At 46.4% G+C, this 19,764-nt stretch overlaps 1 protein-coding gene across 2 annotated transcripts in view; it reads left to right on the top strand.

Annotated features, from left to right (window-relative positions):
* CACNB2 (calcium voltage-gated channel auxiliary subunit beta 2) overlaps window positions 1–19,764 on the top strand; it is a 358,339-nt gene that overhangs the window by 11,542 nt on the left and 327,033 nt on the right. For both annotated transcript variants that reach the window (XM_075587515.1, XM_075587519.1), the window contains exon 2: window positions 13,443–13,535. In XM_075587515.1, the coding sequence (XP_075443630.1) occupies window positions 13,443–13,535 (93 nt within the window). The remainder of the gene's footprint in view (window positions 1–13,442; window positions 13,536–19,764) is intronic.

Below are 19,764 nucleotides of genomic sequence, written 5' to 3' on the forward strand. Positions count from 1 at the left end.
AGCCAATAGGGCTGGAGGAGCTCCCTGCTTGCAGGGAAAGGATACATTTCGCGGGGTTTTTGCACACAGCAGTTGGTGACTGGAGCAGCTAGGGGAAGGAGGTAGGGTGCAGGAGTCAGTGACTCTCTGCACTAGGCCAGTAATTCCCCTAGGTCCCAGATAGCCCTGAATAACACTAGTTGAGTGTTGTAGGGACAGGCCCTAGGTTAGGGACCCTGCCCCATTAGCTATTCGCTAGTTAGGGATCCAGCGGACGCTGTGTTTCCCGCCACGAGGCTTGGGCTCAAGCCCTAGCCTTAAAGAGAGCTGGACTATCTGCACGGAGGCCGAGCAAGCAGTGACTGCGGCCTGCGGGCAGCAGACAGATCCTCGCCAAGGTACAGACGGTGCGGAGCTGCGGTGATATTATCCACGCTGGAATTCACCCCACGCGTAGGAGGATATCCCGGCGGATCCAACCCCAGTGGTATAGCGGCACCCGTGGCTGGGGCCCGGGCAGGTAACCCACAAACTCACGTGCACCAACAAGGCCTATCACCAGACATAGTGGCTGCGCAGTCACACACACACATTGGTATATGACTTGGGAGTGCAAGACATTGGGTTGGGGTTACTGGACACAGGGTGGGATCACTCTTTGGAAGGTTAGCGTCCGCCGTGATGCATAAAGTGTGGGCACCCGCCGTGGTGCAGAGGTAGAGTGGTGTGGTATACTGTGATTAGTGTCTCCTCTATAGAGGGACACGTGTTATATGAAGTGTGATATATCTGTGTTATTGTGTTCTCAACTAAAAGCTCTTTGGTTATATCACGTATGTGTATTTGGTTATTGGGATTGTCCTGCGAGGAACCACTCCCCCTCTGGTGGGAGCAATCGCAGGTGGAGGCGCTGCATCGAGTAAGTGGTTACTCATTAGATCATAATTGCCCCCAGGTTTCCCGTAGCAGAAGCTCAGCCCTCCTGTGAGCCAACAGGTTATGCACCACACTGAGTAACGATATATGTTTCTGCACCCACACCGTATAATCTGCGATGGGGGGGGGGAACCCGTTACATTTGGAGGCGCTGCTGAGAGCTCAGACCTGTGGTGCCCTATTCAAAACAGTATCACCAAAGACCAGCAACATGGTAATTCCCTCACGTCAAGAGGTCCACGTGTGGGCTACCACCGTCCGTGAACCACCTAAACACGTTGTTGCCGTAGGGAACGCCCCGGCGTTAGTGGCAGAAACTGACATCTGGGACTCACTGAGAAAGCTCTTAGGGCCAGATAAAATATGGTACCGTGGCAGGGTGTTCGACTCTACTTGTCATTGGAGCACCCTACTATTCACCGTGGGGCGGGACATATGCCCAGAAGCGGCCCCGAACACTCTAGTAGCTCCCGAGTGTCCGCCAGAAGGATACCCCCTTATATACTCGGACTTACCAGTAATAAGGGAAATGTTTTCACTAAGAGCCCTTCCTCAAGATCCAGACGAACCGTCCACCAGTACCTGGACACCACTTGCACCCGTGTCAAGTACCCCAAACCGGGGTGGCCATCCCCAACCCAAAGTCTCCTTTACCCCAAGTGCCCTCACGGAAGCCAGTAGTTGGGCTGACAGTCCGCCCTCTCCACCCGACCCCGTACCCCGCGAGGTACACCCCAGGCATACCAGAGAGAGGGTAACGAACGAAGGTTCCATAATGGGGGTGACGCTACCTCAATTCGTAGAAGCTTTCACCCTGGCCTCCCAGTCCCAAGGCTACCGGAAACTTAAGGCCTTCTCAGGAGTACTTCCAATACCCCAGGGGGAGGAGGGAATAGACCTTTGGAGTGAGAATGCAGTAAAAGTCGTAGAGGAATGGTCGTGCACTGACAATATAAAGCGGCAGCGTATCATGGAATGTCTTCGGCCTCCCGCCTCTACCATTGTGACCATCCACAGGGACCAACACCCCGAGTTGACGGCGTTGGAAATGGCGGCGTTCCTGTTGGAAGCGTACGGGCTAGCAGAAGACGAAGGAGCGATCTGGACGAAGTACTTCCATCTTTATCAGAAGGAGGGAGAGGACTTGTCGGCTTTTATTCACCGCCTACAGCTGGTCTTGGGAACCCTCCTCAATCGTAAGCTGATTCCCGCCTCTGGGATGGATGAAGCGCTCCATAAGCAGTATCTGCGGGGATCAAGCCCCACTCACCACATAGCCAACATGCTCCGCAGCAAGATAATGGACGGGGGCCCCTATAAGTTCACCGAGTTGCTGCGGCAAGTGAAACTACAGGAGGCTCATGTTATGCTACACTCAACCGCTAAACCTAAGAGCCCCTCTGCCTCCAAAGGAAAGGGCTCTACAGAAAAGAAGGAAGAGTCTGCTGCCTCGTCCAAGGGGTACAAACCAAGACCCCCCGACCGACCACCTTCCCCGTCCCCGAGTCGTCCGGAAAGCCGCCCGGTTGTATGCTATAACTGCGGTAAGAAGGGTCACGTCCTCCGTAACTGTCCAGAAAGAGAAGGTCATCCAGAGGAACACCCTTCCGATAGAGGGAAATCAGCCCGATCAATGATCTGCAGTGTACCTATGGCAGAAGCTGACCCCGAACTCCCTCATTCTGGAACCACGGATGCCCCTTCTGACGCTGGCCCCAGTGATGACGCCTCACCTTGTGAAGCTTACAGTCAAGTGGGCCCTGCGGCCATCGTGCCCGTGGTACTGGAAGGGATATACGCATCGGCCCTATTGGACACAGGGTCACAAGTAACCATAATATATCGCAAGTTCTATGACCAGCACCTTCAACACTGCCCCCTTAGGCCGGCCGAACATATGAAGGTTAGGGGGTTAAGTAATGAAGACTACCCCATCGATGGGATTGTAAGGGTCCAGCTGGAAATACTCCAACTGAACACCGGCAAGAAGCACCCCATGTAGGTAGCGGCCATGGTATGCCCGGAGCCCCAAGACCATTGCAAGTACCCAATCATCTTGGGAACCAATGCGGACATAGTACAAGCTATAATCCGAGCCTACTTGAAAGAGACCAACGAATTGCCGCTGGCCGATTCGCTCCTAGACCCCATCTTACGAGAAGAGTGCCACTGGGTATATGCCTTGGAGTGTCATGGGGACCTCTACAATCGTCAACGCGGACTGACGACCATATTACCAGAGGGAGTGCAAAAGATGGCCGTCTGGTGTTGTTATCCCGACCGAGACGAGAATGACCAACTGTTCTCGCTGGAGAGTGCGCCTGAAGAAGAGGAGGTTCATAGAGGGTATAGAGTACTACCCGAAGTGAGGGAATGGATGGCTAAGATCCCTCTTCGAACCCACGTGTATGTGCAGAATCTCTCCCCCTTTCCGATGGAATTTGATGTCGATCATAAGTTGGGATGCATATATCCGGTCAGCCCGGTGGGAGCCACGCCTCAGGTGAAGGCGGCGGCCGCGCATGAGCGGGTAGTCGATCTGGACTTCAACTTCGGCGAGTCGACGCTGTCCACCGAGTGGAAAGAACGGTTGACCACCCAGCTGCTTCAACGACGACATGTGTTCTCCACGAGCGAGATGGATGTGGGGTGCAGCCGCAGTGCCCAACATACCATTCGAATGAGTGATGCCACTCCGTTCCGGGAACGTTCTCGTCGCATCGCCCCTCGGGATGTGGACGATGTGAGGAACGCCATACAAGACATGGAAACCGCTGGGATTGTGACGGAATCTCGAGGACCTTACGCGTCGCCCATAGTGGTGGTGCGGAAAAAGAACGGGTCCGTACGACTGTGTGTCGACTATCGAACTCTGAACAATCGCACGATCCCGGATCAGTACAACCTTCCGCGCATTGAAGAGATCCTGAATGCGCTGAATGAAAGTCACTGGTTTAGCGTGCTCGATCTCCGATCGGGGTACTATCAGGTGCCTATGAATGCGGAAGACCAGGAGAAAACAGCTTTCGTCTGCACCCTGGGATTCTATCAATTTACCCGTATGACCCAAGGTATATGTGGGGCGCCTGCTACGTTCCAAAGGTTGATGGAAAAGACTATCGGGGACATGATTCCACGGGAGTGTCTGGTATACCTGGATGATATTATCGTCTTCGGAAGGACTCTGGAAGAGCACGAAGAGCGATTGTGTAAGGTGATCGACCGTCTGGGGAACGAAGGTTTGAAATTATCCCTAGACAAGTGTCGATTTTGCCATACCTCGGTGACCTACGTGGGGCACATAGTGTCCGCCAGAGGGAACGCCACCGACCCTGCCAAGGTAGAGGCCGTAGTGAACTGGCCTCACCCAGAGAACATCACAGAGTTGCGATCCTTCCTGGGGTTCTGTGGGTATTACCGCCGCTTCGTGGAAGGGTACTCGAACAAGGCTAAACCCCTGAACAATCTGTTGAAAATATACCCTTCAGAGACCGGGAAGAAGGCTGTATCGGCCCGCCAACCGTTCGGTGACAAATGGACATCTGAATGTGAGCAGGCCTTCCTGAAACTGAATACAAAAAGGATGGGGGAGCACAATAGTTGGAAACAGGCAGTGTTGTAGAACTAGTAATTGCTTTTAAAATAAAGTAATTATATCCTGAGCGAGTGTGGTAGCTCAGGTGTCTAATGTCTAATTTGAATGATAGACACACATGGGTTCGTATGTATTGGTGAAAGGGTAGAATAAAAGTATATATAACTTACACGGCCTTGTGTAAGCCCAATCGCATAAAGGTTTCTTTTGGAATCCCGTGTGCTTCTGGTGAGGCTTTTCTTCTTGCGGTGTGGGTTCTTCTTCTTGATGTATAGGCTGCTTGCTTCGTTGGTTCAGAGTGCCGCTCCAGGAGGATTTCCTCTCGTATAAACAGAAAGGAGGATAGGGTTAACACATATACATATATACGTCAATGTGGGGGAGGGGATGGTGTGTTTATGGACCACCATAAAAATATATATATATTATACTCCGGCACTCACACGGGCTGGTGTGAGTGTACTCTTATCTTGGTATCTTGTTTACTTATGGGTGTTACCCAATTAGTATCAGGTGATGAAAGGGAGGGGTTAACCCTATCCTCCTTTCTGTTTATACGAGAGGAAATCCTCCTGGAGCGGCACTCTGAACCAACGAAGCAAGCAGCCTATACATCAAGAAGAAGAACCCACACCGCAAGAAGAAAAGCCTCACCAGAAGCACACGGGATTCCAAAAGAAACCTTGATGCGATTGGGCTTACACAAGGCCGTGTAAGTTATATATACTTTTATTCTACCCTTTCACCAATGCATACAAACCCATGTGTGTCTATCATTCAAATTAGAAATTAGACACCTGAGCTACCACACTCGCTCAGGATATAATTACTTTATTTTAAAAGCAATTACTAGTTCTACAACACTGCCTGTTTCCAACTATTGTGCTCCCCCATCCTTTTTGTATTCACTGCCTACAAGGGTCCCGGATAGATCCTGCTGGGGTTCCGAGTCACAAGAGGATACCACTTGAAAACTACTCACAGGCAGTATTACACCACACCTTTTTTTTCTTCCACACATCAAATAAGCCATACAGAGATAGCGCCCGGGTACCTCCACAAACACTTCCTGAAACTGAAGAAGTGTCTGACCGAAGCGCCCGTGCTTGCATATGCGGATCCCGAACAGCCATACGTCCTGCATGTGGATGCCAGTCTAAATGGACTAGGCGCCGTCCTGCACCAGAAACACCCGGAGGGTCTGCGGCCTGTAGCTTACATCAGCCGCAGCTTGACACCCAGTGAGCAGAGATACCCCGTCCACAAGTTGGAGTTTCTGGCTCTCAAGTGGGCTATCACCAAGAAGCTCCACGATTACCTGTACGGTGTCACCTTCGAGGTAAGGACGGATAACAATCCCCTCACATACATCAATACGTCGGCCAAATTAGATGCAGCAGGCCACCGATGGCAGGCCGCCCTCAGCAACTACAGCTTCTCCTTGAAGTATAAGCCGGGACCATTGAATATCGGGGCGGACGCCCTCTCCCGAAGGCCAGGACTACTTGCTACCCCAGATGATGAGGAATGGGAAGAATTCCCAGGACCCGGAGTGCGGGCTATGTGTAAAACTGCCGCCATAGTTAATGACCAAGTGGCCTTCTCAGAATTACGAGTGGCCGATTCCTTGGGATGCCAGTCGCAGGCTGTCACAGCCACCTACTGCGACCCAAAAGGGATGCACCTCACGCACGACAAGGTGTTCCGGTGGAAAGATCTGGTAGACTACCAAATACGAGATCCGGTCGTTAGTATCATCCGGCACGCCCTTGAAAAGAAGAACCCAGCCCTTCTGAAACGCGCGCCCAATGACTTGGTGGAATGGGACAAATTCCAAATAGACAATTGCTTGCTCTATCGGGTGGTGCAATACCACAACCACCCGGATAGGCGACAACTATTCCTCCCTAAGAACTTACAATACCTGGTGTTGAAGTCCCTACATGATGATCATGGACATCTTGGTATAGACAAGACTTTTGGGTTAGTCAGAGATCGATTTTTCTTGCCCAAGATGCGAGAGGCCGTTGAACATCACTGTCGCCGCTGTACTAGGTGTATTCAGCGCAAGACCCTACCTACCCGAGCCGCCCCCATGGGCCATCTAAAAAGTTCTGGTCCCATGGACCTCGTGTGAATGTACTTTCTGTGTATTGAGCCTGATAGCCGGGGAATATGCAACGTGCTGGTCATCACAGACCATTACACTCGGTATGCTCAAGCCTTCCCTACTAAAGACCAGAAAGCCATCACCGTGGCGAAGATATTATGGGAAAAGTACTTTGTACATTACGGCCTTCCCAACCGCCTTCACTCTGACCAAGGACGGGATTTCGAGAGTACATTGATCAGGGAACTGCTCAAAATGCTGAACATTGCCAAATCCCGAACGACCCCGTATCACCCCGAAGGGGATGCACTACCCGAACGTTTTAATCGGACATTACTAGACATGCTTGGCACACTACAGAGTGCTCAGAAATCGGAGTGGAGTCGACACGTGGAAGCCTTGGTGCATGCGTACAATTGCACCAGACACGAGTCAACTGGATTCTCCCCATACTTCCTCATGTTTGGGCGAGAGGCGAGATTGACAGTGGATGTGCGTCTTAGAGTCTCAACGGATGGGATACATAATGCTACCCACTTCAAATATGTGCAACGACTCAAAGACAGCTTGCAGCAGGCGTACCAGCAGGCAGAGAAATCAACCACTAAGCTAAATGCTGACAATAAGAGGCGATACGACCATAAGGTCAGATATCGGGAACTTCGGCCAGGAGATGCTGTGTTGCTTCGGAACTTGGGTGTACCAGGCAAACACAAATTGGCCGATCAATGGAGAGACGGAGTGTATGAAATAGAATCCCAGATGCCTGGCCTCCCGGTCTATCGGATCAAAGACACTGACGGCCGGGTAAAGGTATGGCACCGCAATCATCTTCTCCCCATTCCACAAGTGGAATATGAAGAGACAGAGATACTGGCTACACCGCTCAACGATGAGCCCGACTTATCAGAGCTGGGTCAAGAGACTGTAAATAATGAGACCCACTCTGAAACTCCTGAAGATCCTATGGAAGGACCCTCTCAAAGGGACTGCTCCACAGAAGGGGCATCTCCCGGAGGAGCTACGGGTAAAGGGCCCCGTAGGCCAACGCCTACTAAGGTGGCACCAACAGGCCAGCCTTTGGATCCACAGAGCCCGAGCTTTGTGCCTAACAGAGACTGTGCAGAGACATTTCTCCCTTCAAGGGAAGAGGCTGAGCCTCAGGACTGTGCTTATTACTCCCCCGAGGGAGTTGCAGAAGAACAACTCCGACGGAGCCAAAGAATCAGGTACCCTCCAACTCGGATAACCTATGATCAGATGGGGGCACCCCATTATGAGGCTCAGCAGTGCTCTCGGAGCAAGATACAATCTGTGATTGTGATGCTCACAGAATTGTGTAATATTGTGTAGAGTCATGCATGTGTTACGTTATGTTTTCAAATGCATTTTCATTATATAACTGCTGTATATAGTTGTATTTCATGGTGTCCCAAGCGAGGACGTTGGGGATTTTACCAGGGGGAGGATGTAGCCAGGTTCCCCCTTGCGCACTCACCCCCTCCTTCTGATACGTGAGCCGCGCGTTGTTGGTAGTTGCGGCCGGTTGCTAGGGACGCGGTCTGGCCGGTTGCCGGGGACGCGAGCGGGCCGGTTGCCGGGGACGCGATCGGGCCGGTTGCCGAGGCCGCGATCGCGTTGCTGGGGTCTCGGCGGTCCGCGGAGCAGGGCGCCACCATTGCAAGACAGCTTGCACATGCGCAGTTAGAGCAGGTGCGGGAGAATGCTAGTCAGCTCGCGCATGCGCAGAGGTAAGCCCGCGAAGCCCTAGCCTACCAGGGAAGGTATTGGCCAGGGACTACAGATCCCATGAGCCTTAGGGAACCCCATGTGACGCCAGGGAGCCAATAGGGCTGGAGGAGCTCCCTGCTTGCAGGGAAAGGATACATTTCGCGGGGTTTTTGCACACAGCAGTTGGTGACTGGAGCAGCTAGGGGAAGGAGGTAGGGTGCAGGAGTCAGTGACTCTCTGCACTAGGCCAGTAATTCCCCTAGGTCCCAGATAGCCCTGAGTCACACTAGTTGAGTGTTGTAGGGACAGGCCCTAGGTTAGGGACCCTGCCCCATTAGCTATTCGCTAGTTAGGGATCCAGCGGACGCTGTGTTTCCCGCCACGAGGCTTGGGCTCAAGCCCTAGCCTTAAAGAGAGCTGGACTATCTGCACGGAGGCCGAGCAAGCAGTGACTGCGGCCTGCGGGCAGCAGACAGATCCTCGCCAAGGTACAGACGGTGCGGAGCTGCGGTGATATTATCCACGCTGGAATTCACCCCACGCGTAGGAGGATATCCCAGCGGATCCAACCCCAGTGGTATAGCGGCACCCGTGGCTGGAGCCCGGGCAGGTAACCCACAAACTCACGTGCACCAACAAGGCCTATCACCAGACATAGTGGCTGCGCAGTCACACACACACATTGGTATATGACTTGGGAGTGCAAGACATTGGGTTGGGGTTACTGGACACAGGGTGGGATCACTCTTTGGAAGGTTAGCGTCCGCCGTGACGCATATGGTGTTAGCGTCCGCCGTGATGCATAAAGTGTGGGCACCCGCCGTGGTGCAGAGGTAGAGTGGTGTGGTATACTGTGATTAGTGTCTCCTCTATAGAGGGACACGTGTTATATGAAGTGTGATATATCTGTGTTATTGTGTTCTCAACTAAAAGCTCTTTGGTTATATCACGTATGTGTATTTGGTTATTGGGATTGTCCTGCGAGGAACCACTCCCCCTCTGGTGGGAGCCATCGCAGGTGGAGGCGCTGCATCGAGTAAGTGGTTACTCATTAGATCATAATTGCCCCCAGGTTTCCCGTAGCAGATGCTCAGCCCTCCTGTGAGCCAACAGGTTATGCACCACACTGAGTAACGATATATGTTTCTGCACCCACACCGTATAATCTGCGATGGGGGGGGGGGGGGAAACCCGTTACACATACAATTTGAACATGTCAATCCATTTGGATACTCTCACCATTTTTACATGGTGCAGCCACTGCTCAAAAATATTTTTTTCACAAATCCCTAATGAATAAATCGTATTGCTTACTCATCAGATTATTGGTAACAAAACAGTTTCACCGATCCCGGGCAGTATAGTGTCCTGGGCTTGTGGGGGGAACACACTTCAGTTTGTGCAGTCTGCATGGGTGGTATAGCTGTCAATTACTGGGGAGCTTCCACAGTCTCGTCCCACAATGCTTTGCTGCTGTTGGTGCAAAGCATTGTGGGGAGTGACTTTGGAGGCTCCTGCAGTAATTGACAGCTATACCACCCACGTTATGCTGCATTTTATGTTGCCTTATTAAGTGTGCAGTCCTCAACACGAGCTCAGGAACCCACTATACTGCCATTGGATCTGCGATTACATATTACTTTGGGAGAACCCTTTGGAGACACCTCACAAACCCTATTGATTCCCAAACCCCTGTTGGGAATCACTGCTCCAGACCACTACATTCTCAGCCTGAAGGCATCACAGTCAGACCATATTTTGGGCATAAGGAATTTATGTCTTTATTTATCTAGCGCCATTTATGTACATAGCGCTTCACAGCAGTAATACACGTGACATGATCATATAACACATAATGGGAATAAGATCTTCAGACATGGCAGTAACAATAGGAAAGGGGGTCCCTGCCCTGAAGAGCTTACAATCCAAGTGGTAATTAGGGAGAACCTACAGAGACAGTAGGAGGGTGTTATGGTAAGTGCATCTGCAAGGGGTCAAGGTCAATGCATCTGCGATGTATAGTATCAGTCACCGGAGCTACCCATATACTTCGTTAAAGAGTTGTGTTTTTAGATAGGTTTTAAAGGATGAGGGAGAGAGGGTGCCAGTCGGATATTGAGGGGAAGGGCATTCCAGAGGTGTGGGGCAGTGAGTGAGAAAGGTTTTAGGCAGGAGAGGGCTTTAGATACAAATGGGGTACACAGAAGACATGCTTGAGCAGAACACAAGAGTCGGGCAGATGTATAGTGAGAAACTAGTCTGAGATGTAAGATGGGGCAGAAGAGTATGTAGCCTGAAAAGAGAGATGGAGAATTTTGTAGGTAATACAGGATTTGATAGGAAGCCATGAGAGGGATTTTTTTAGCAGGAGTGATGCTGAGACAGATTTAGGAGAGAGTAAAGTGATTCTAGCGGCATTAAGGATAGCTTTTAGGGGAGACTGGTGAGAGGCACGATGGCCGGACAGTAGAAGGTTACAATAGTCGAGACGGGAGAGAATGAAGACCTGCATTAGAGTTTTAGCATCAGCGGGACAGAGAAAAGGACGTATCTTTGAATGTTAAGGAGGTAAAAACGACAGGTTTTAGCTATATTGTGAATGTGAGAGGAGAATGTGAGGGAGGAGTCAAGTGTGACATCTAGGCTGTGTGCTTGTGATACAGGGTGTATGATAGTACTGCCAACAGTAATGCAGAAGGGGCAAGTAGGGCCGGGCTTGGGAGGAAGTATGAGCTGCATCTTGGACATGTTAAGTTTAAGTCGGCGTAGGGCCATCCAGGTTGATATAGCAGAAAGACATACAGAGACTTTGGTTTGTACAGCAAGTATAAGGCATGGGGTAGAAAGATAAATTTTTGTGTCTTAAGAGGTGATATTTGAACCCTAGAGATGTGATAAGGTCAAATAAAGAGAGTGAGAAAAGAGAAGAGGTCCCAGGACAGAGCCATGAAGTACACCCACAGACAGATCGACAAAGGAGGAGTAGGTGTTAGCAAACGTGACAATGAAAGTACGATGGGAGAGGTAAGAGGAAATCCAGGATAGAGCTCTGTTACAAATACCAAGAGTATGAAAAATGTGAAGTAGAAGAGGCTTGTCCACAGTATCAAAAGCTGCAGAGAGGTAGAGTAATTTGAGCAAAGTGTAATGAGAGGTAGAGTAATATGAGCAAAGTGTAATGACCTTTGTCTTTTGCAGCATGGAGGTTATTAGTTATTTTGGTGAGGGCTGTTTCAGTGGAGTGAGCAGTGCGGAAGCCAGATTGTAGAGTTTTGGAGAGAGTAGGTGGCGAGAAAATGGAATAAGCAAGAGAACACAAGGCGTTCAAGGAGTTTAGAGGCAAAAGGCAGGAGGGAGTAGATTAGTGATATGCGCTCCAACATTTAAATCCAATTTAGATTAATGATATAAGTCCTTTAAGAAGATGCAGAGGATAGGTACTGGGGCTAGTGAGGTATGTGATCGTAATCATAGAATTTCATATACCAAGTAAAAGGATATCTCTGTCCCTGAAGGTTAAAGGCTGAGATTAAAGAAAATCAGACCTAAAGCCTCATTGGGAGAGTCCTCAGGTAGATAAGGAATAGCATTCTCACAATTAGTATTGCCCCAGTCCTGTGAATCTTGATAGTCATGCAACCAGGAGAATGCAGGGAAATCCAGAGGAAAAAACACTTCAACGCACAGCCATAAATAGAGTGGGTCCCACACCAAAAAGACTGATAAAAAATATTGATAAAAAATATATTCTTTTATTGATCCATATTTAAAAAAACGGAGGTAAGTACCCTTCTACGCGTTTCGGGATGTGCGCCCTTTATCATTTAAGGGCCATCCAGGTTGATATAGCAGAAAGACATACAGAGACTTTGGTTTGTACAGCAAGTATAAGGCCAGGGGTAGAAAGGTACATTTTGTGTCTTAAGCATAGAGGTGATATTTGAACCCTAGAGATGTGATAAGGTCACATAAAGAGAGTGAGAAAAGAGAAGAGGTCCCAGGACAGAGCCATGAAGTACACCCACAGACAGATCGACAAAGGAGGAGTAGGTGTTAGCAAACGTGACAATGAAAGTACGATGGGAGAGGTAAGAGGAAATCCAGGATAGAGCTCTGTTACAAATACCAAGAGTATGAAAAATGTGAAGTAGAAGAGGCTTGTCCACAGTATCAAAAGCTGCAGAGAGGTAGAGTAATTTGAGCAAAGTGTAATGAGAGGTAGAGTAATATGAGCAAAGTGTAATGACCTTTGTCTTTTGCGGCATGGAGGTTATTAGTTATTTTGGTGAGGGCTGTGCGGAAGCCAGATTGTAGAGTTTAGGAGAGAGTAGGTGGTGAGAAAATGGAATAAACAAGAGAACACAAGGCGTTCAAGGAGTTTAGAGGCAAAAGGCAGGAGGGAGACAGGGCGGTAACTAGAGAGACAGGTAGGGTGAAGCTTAATGTTTTTGAGTAAGGGTATAACTGTTGCGTGCTTGAAGGAGGCTGGAAAGGTACCAGAGTAGAGGGAGGAGTTGAAAATATGTGTAAGTGTAGGGATTATAGTAGGAGGGAGATGTTTGAAGAGATCGGAGGAACGGGGTCAGGAGGGCAAGTGGTAGAGCGAGAAGAGATCAGTAGTGACACATCCTCCTCTGTGACAGAGGAAAAGAAGTTGAGGAAGGCATGAAGAGAGTTAGGAAGGGTGTAGAATGTGAGGAGGATTCAGAGGGGATGTCTTGGCAAATGGAATCCACTTTGTCTTGAAATAGTGAGCAAAGTCCTGAGGTGAAATAGAGGAAGGAAGGTAGTAAGAAAGGTAATACAAATTTTAGTCAACTGTGTTCATCATTTATGCTCATGCATGTTTTCTAACTCTTTACTTACTTCTAAAATATGTGTAGATGGAGAACACTTGAGATGGTCTTGAGAACCAATTCTCATATTAATTATATAGCATCCCAAAAAGAAAAACATATTTTTTAACATAGATAATGTTCAAACTTTATGGTTGAAATTGAAACTGAAAAAATACACAAAATGAATAATATGCTGTTATGTAAAAATGGTTGTAAGTTCAACTTATACTAATGAAATGTTATTTTTTTACAGACTTATGGAAAAGGAGCTAGAAGAAAAAACAGATTTAAAGGATCTGATGGCAGTACGTCCTCTGATACTACCTCAAATAGCTTTGTGCGGCAGGTACAGTGATTTGACTTACAATACATTTAACATGTTTATTGACCATTGCAAACAAATGATTGAACATTTATTTAGGAATACCGTTTACATGTCGGGGACATTATCTGATTGTACATTTGTGTTCAAAATACACTGATCATTGTGTTAGAAGAAATTCAGCAAGACTGCTCACAATGTTTAGAATCCTCAATTCTTTTTGATGAGCTTTAAAATAGTTTTTAATAAATGAAATATCTTTAACAACAATTGCTCTTAACAAGCTTTGATTTGGCGATTAATAGACCTGTGACTCTTTCTCTAAAGCTACCAAGGGGTAACGATTAAGTGTGTTACTCCCTTTTGTGGAACAAACCAGCAATAGATTATTTACATTGAATGCGATATATCATTCACATTCTTCAGCTGTATAGCATGTGGTTATCATTTAGGGAATTGGTTGAGCCACAATTCTCATCTGTCCTTGTTGCTGTGTTGCTATATGTTATTGTAGAAAAAGTCCATATGAATGGGACATAAGGAGTCTTAAAGCATAGCACCTGCTAGGAAATCTGGGCCACATGTGAGTGAATAACAACACACATGAATGAGAGGCCAGACTTTAATAGCGGTTAGTTTACAGAGGTAATATACTATATATCATATGTTCTTATTTGACGTACTGTATATCGTTGCTTGGGATTTCTAAAGAATATGCATGCGTGTTTGTTCATTATATCCTGAATACATGGTGTGTTATGTCTTCAATGCCTGGAGGCATTCATCTATATTGTTTATTAAATAATGGTGAAGCGTCCTTTTTTTTGTGTAGTCTTGTGAGTTAGCAATACATTGTGTTTATGGCTTAACATGGACTGAACTTTCTAACATGTGATATGGCAAATAGTGATGATCTTCAATGGAAAATGAGTGTCTTCACAGAGTTGTGTTGTAAATGATTCACTTTTTACATAGTAATTAAAAATAAATCATTGAAATAATTTCATTTAAGAACTGTCACGTCATATGTAGATTCACTTTTATTAGTTGTTAATAAAGTTGTGTATCAGATTAAAATGTTACTGTGATACCCAAAATGAGTCTCATAATCTAGAATTTCTAATATTGTGTACATATTTGGTATGTATTGGGGTCTAACATTCTCCTTAACAATTATAGACTGTATGTTGCTATGTGTGACATCTACCAATATTGCAGACAAACACACATTTACTGTACCATTCAGGTACAATACCCTTGTTAACTTTCTCTTCATGATGTCGCTGTGATGATAGAACTACTGTAGGTGCTCTCCCTCAGCATCTGCACAGCATACAGTAGGTACACAGTAAATTTGTCTGTTTCATAAACTGACTTCACTATTGGATGCAGTAAATTGCACTATTTCTGCTTATTGACTTTGCTGAGTACATAAATATCAGTAGTCTTTAAAAAAAAAATGTAATTGGGGTCATAGATGTCACTGCCAACCATTGTCTATTTATTTCAAATTAACCCCTGCTAGAGGAACCTGCAAAGTATTGCTTTGTAATGCCATACAGGGCCCACTGACAGCAATGAGATAATGAACTAGGTGTACTAAGCGGTGCTATGACGTTAGACACCTTCTGGCAGCAGAAGATACCTTACAGCCCTTACACCTGGTGTTGTCCTGCTGTATGTTTCGTAGGATTAAGCAAAGCTGACACTGGGTCTTGAACAGATTGTATTACTTCAGAAACAGTGCTCTGACAAGGCTACGTCTCCCCTGTATGACCGCCCTGTTGTAAGATAATTCTCCAACTAAGTCTGACAAACAAGCGCATCGGTCCGCAAAGAATTCGATGCATTTTTGTAAACATTCGGAAGCCTGCAAATATTTGTTGTCATGGTTTTCCAATAAAATTCTGTATGAAAGCATGAAAATACGACAAAGATTTTATTTAGCTTGTTTTCGCTTAAAACAAATACATATTTGTCTTTTGCTTCGACTGATGTTTAAAAAAAATGTGTCAAATTCTTTGCAGAAAATTTGAATACTTTGCGCAAACGAAATTTTTAAAAAAAAGGTGGGTTTGTCCGGTCTCAGATGGATGGGTCTGCGAATAAGTGCGCCAATAATTTGCTGATTATTTACAATAAAGCAGAAAACAGTGTTATAATGCAGGATATTACAGTGTTTCCATTTAATGACTGTGATAACACAGAATACCACAACAGATCCCATCATAACGCGCCAAAATAACGTTGTAAAAGTCTATATAAAATATTTATTGAAGTGGGCAGTATGATAAATAAATGAGACTGTGATGTACACAGTGCCCTGTAGAAATTATACTATGGATTTTTTGTTCTTGTAGAAAGATTGGTGAAGTTTCAACTTTGAATCTTTCTCATAAAGGTTGTTTAATACGGTAGATTACAGTAGGTAATTAGCATTCAGTATGGGTAGGTGCTAGAATAAGTATTTTATTATAAACTTTTTCTGGTGTTTCCTTAAACCATTTCAATTTCTAGCCTTGCTATGTTTAATCCACTCTTTGTACAAAATATCTATAATACTGTATATCAGAGTTACTTTAAGAGATTTTTACAGCTGCAGATGTAGCAAGATAAGCAAAATAGGACTCCTTTTTGGCTATGATGTTTATTGACTTACTTTAAAAAATGTCTAACCCAATAATAGCAATAATAAATGTGTGTATTTTGTTAAGGTTAGATGTTTTTTTAAATACTTGTATTACAAAAACATTTATTTGTACTCTATGTTTAAGTACATACAATATATTAAAACAGATATGGTTTCTTTTTCTGTTGGTACAGGATCTTAGTTTATTAAATTATATGTCAAGGAAATGTGTTAATAGAAATGACCCCAGTATTAAACACTTTGTACCTTTATGTGTATGTAACAACAAATATACACACATAGATTCAAAATTACTTAATATATACTATAATTCTAAATTGGATTCCGTCTGTTTGTTTGTTTGTATGTCCGAAGCATCGAAATCTCAGAAACGGCCCCACGTAGCACAACAAAACTTTCACTGTACATTCTGCTGCGGATTTGTAGGTCAGCTGAACTATTTTGAGCTTCCAATGTGACTCACCTCCCAAATTATGAACATTCTAAGTTTCCCTCGGCTGTCCAGCAAATCTGTTAGAGCAGGAGCGGGGGGCGGGGCTACTAAGGGAGGGGAGTGTCCTTGCCTGCCTGGATCGGGGCTGTGTGTCCCTGTGTCTCTGTGTGTGATGTGAGATGTGTGGGGGAGATGTGCCAGCGGGGGGCGGGGGGGAGATGTGACAGCTAGCGGGGGGAGATGTACCAGCGGTGGGGGCCAGAAAAATGTGCTGCCATCGAGGGGAGATGTACCAACGGGAGGTGGGCGGGGAGATGTGCCGGCAGCGAGAGGACATGCCACAGCAGCGCGGGGAGATAGACATGCCACAGCAGCACGGGGACATGTTCCGGCAGCGGGAGGAGACACACACACTGACACACACAGACACACACAGACAGAGACAAATGTCACTCCGCACTACATCCAGCAGCAGGGGGGGGGAGGGAAGGCGGGGCCCAGGGAGATGTGCCGACAGCAGGGGGGACGGGGGGGACAGGGACATGTATTCAATATTACATTCCCCGGGCGAAGCCGGGCACAAAAGCTAGTTGTTTGATAAAATACACATTTCTTGTTACTGTGTCCATATCATAAATCTTTCCATGTTGAGTAGAGATTCTTTCTTTTCCAGTCACACTATCATAGTTACATAGTTACATAGTAGATGAGGTTGAAAAAAGACATAGGTCCATCAAGTACAACCTACACTACCGACACACTTTATTAAAGTGTGGCCGGTACCGCGGCTTGCTTGTGGCTGCCCCTCGGCGTGCCGCGCGTCATAGATGCGCGGTCACGCGTCTTCGGGAGCCTGCGCCCCCTGCACGCGCGTCCAGGGCTCCCCGAGGGAGCCCTGGTGTCCCGCGATCTGCGGGACGGCGGCAGGGGGTTCGGGGGACCCGGCGGACCCGGTAGCGGTAGGGAGAGCGCCCCGATCGGAGGGCGCTCTTCCGCTGCTTCGGCGCACGCCCGTCACACTCGGCGCGCGCCAGGCTACTGCTGCGGCCAAGAACGGGCAAATGCTCGAATAAACTTGGCCGCAGGAGTATGCTAAATTTAGACAACAGATACTTTATCCTATATCTATACTTACTTATTGATCCAGAGGAAGGCAAACAAAAAACCCATTAAGAGGAAAAATTAATTCATTCCTGACTCCAAGAATTGGCAATCGGATTAATCCCTGGATCAACATCCTTCCCATGTATACTTATTTGGTATATCCCTGTATACCTTTCCCATCTAAAAAGATGTCCAACCTTTTTTTGAACAAATCTATTGTATCTGCCATCACAGTCTCCATGGGTAATGAATTCCACATTTTAACTGCCCTTACTTTAAAGAACCCTTTCCTTTGATGCTGGTGAAATTTCCTTTCCTCCAACCTTAAGGGATGGCCCTGAGTCCTTTGTACTGCCCGTGGGATGAATAGTTCTTTTGAAAGCTCCTTGTATTGTCCCTGAATATATTTGTATATAGTTATCATATCCCCTCTTAGACGCCTCTTTTCTAATGTAAATAAATCTAATTTAGCTAGCCTCTCCTCATAAGTTATAATGTCCATCCCCTTTATTAATTTTGGTGGCTCTTCTCTGCACTCTCTCTAGTTCCATAATGTCTTTTCTTAGGATTGGTGCCCAAAATTGTACTCCATATTCAAGGCGTGGTCTTACTAATGCTTTGTAAAGGGGCATAATTATGTTTACTTCCCTTCCATCCATTGCCCATTTGATGCAAGATAAGATCTTGTTTGCCTTTGCAGCTACTGCATGACATTGGGCACTATTGCTATCGATATTTGCATTAGGTTTCCATCACTGTTTAAACACCTGCCATTAGCTCGCAAAACAATAACAGGAATTAATTCTTAAACTAGTGATTCTCCAGTATTGCATCTGGGACTCTGAACTAAAGGGAACTCCCTACAACCACACCCATTAAACCCTTTGGTTGCTGGAGGGGCCACAGCACTGGAGTGACAATCCGGAAATGGATTACCTGCATTTCAGATAGCATTCTGCGCTCCATACAATGCAACCTTTCCTGTAAAACAAGCACAAAAAGGGCAAAATGCAGCCGCTGCGTTATGGGGCCCCTGGAGTGCCAGACCCCATGCTGTAGTGTCTGCCGCCTTGGGGCACCGGAAGGGTTAAAGAGGTGCTTTATTATCTAAGAAGAAGGAACTCAGAGGGAGATTGCAGGCCGGTCGCCAATTTGTTTGTGCATATTTTGTTAGGGGATGTTTTTATTTTTTTCAATCTAATAGTTTGTTCAGGAGATATAAGCAGTTGAAATATTAGATGCCCGGGAGGTCAAAATGGTTGTCTCTCCAGAGTACAGTGCAGTCTGAAGATAGCGCTTTTCAGTCATTTTTGCTTCCCTTGCATCCGTTAGCATTTTGAAGACTGGCTTTTAGATCAAGTTGAAGGAGGAGTTACTGAGAGAAATAGAAAAATCAGACGCATGACAAGTTGTGTCAGTAAATGGTGCAAATGTATGTCCATTCAGTCACTAATCTCAGATTAGTGCTCCGAGAGACACACAGGCTCAGGTAGCATATAAAATCTTTACCCATTAGTATGCGGTTGCTGTGATTCCAATTTTTGAGGCACAATACCTTGCAGTACTGTGAAATCAGAACAATAATGAGACCATGCACATACTGTAAGTTTATCCTCAATATCTTTATGGAAGGCAATAAAAGTTTCCTTATAGGGCACTACTTGGAAGCTGAAGAGAAGAGGTGGGAGTGAGAAGCGGGGGTAGCTCACAGCTACTGTAACTATGAAATAATGTACATTCAAGTGAACATAAGTTAATGTTATTATACTGTGCTTTACACTGCTTCTCACCATATTAAATGTGGTGGGTGGATCTTTTTGGAAATAATCTACAAAGAATATGCAATAATTGTATAACAAATGGATATACAGAAAATAAGGTTGTCTGAGAAAGCAAAAGGTGTAATTTAGAACAGATATTACCTTTCATTTTTTTTCATGTCCCCCTATGTCATGAGACCTCCAGGGAAGGACCTTTATCGAAGCAATGATCCATGGCATTGCTGACACAGAAGTCATGTCTACTTATGGTTGGCTCTTACATTTCTTTGGATCAGATTCACAAGG

This window comes from Ascaphus truei, chromosome 2 (assembly GCF_040206685.1).
Source record: "Ascaphus truei isolate aAscTru1 chromosome 2, aAscTru1.hap1, whole genome shotgun sequence".
NCBI lineage: Eukaryota > Metazoa > Chordata > Amphibia > Anura > Ascaphidae > Ascaphus > Ascaphus truei.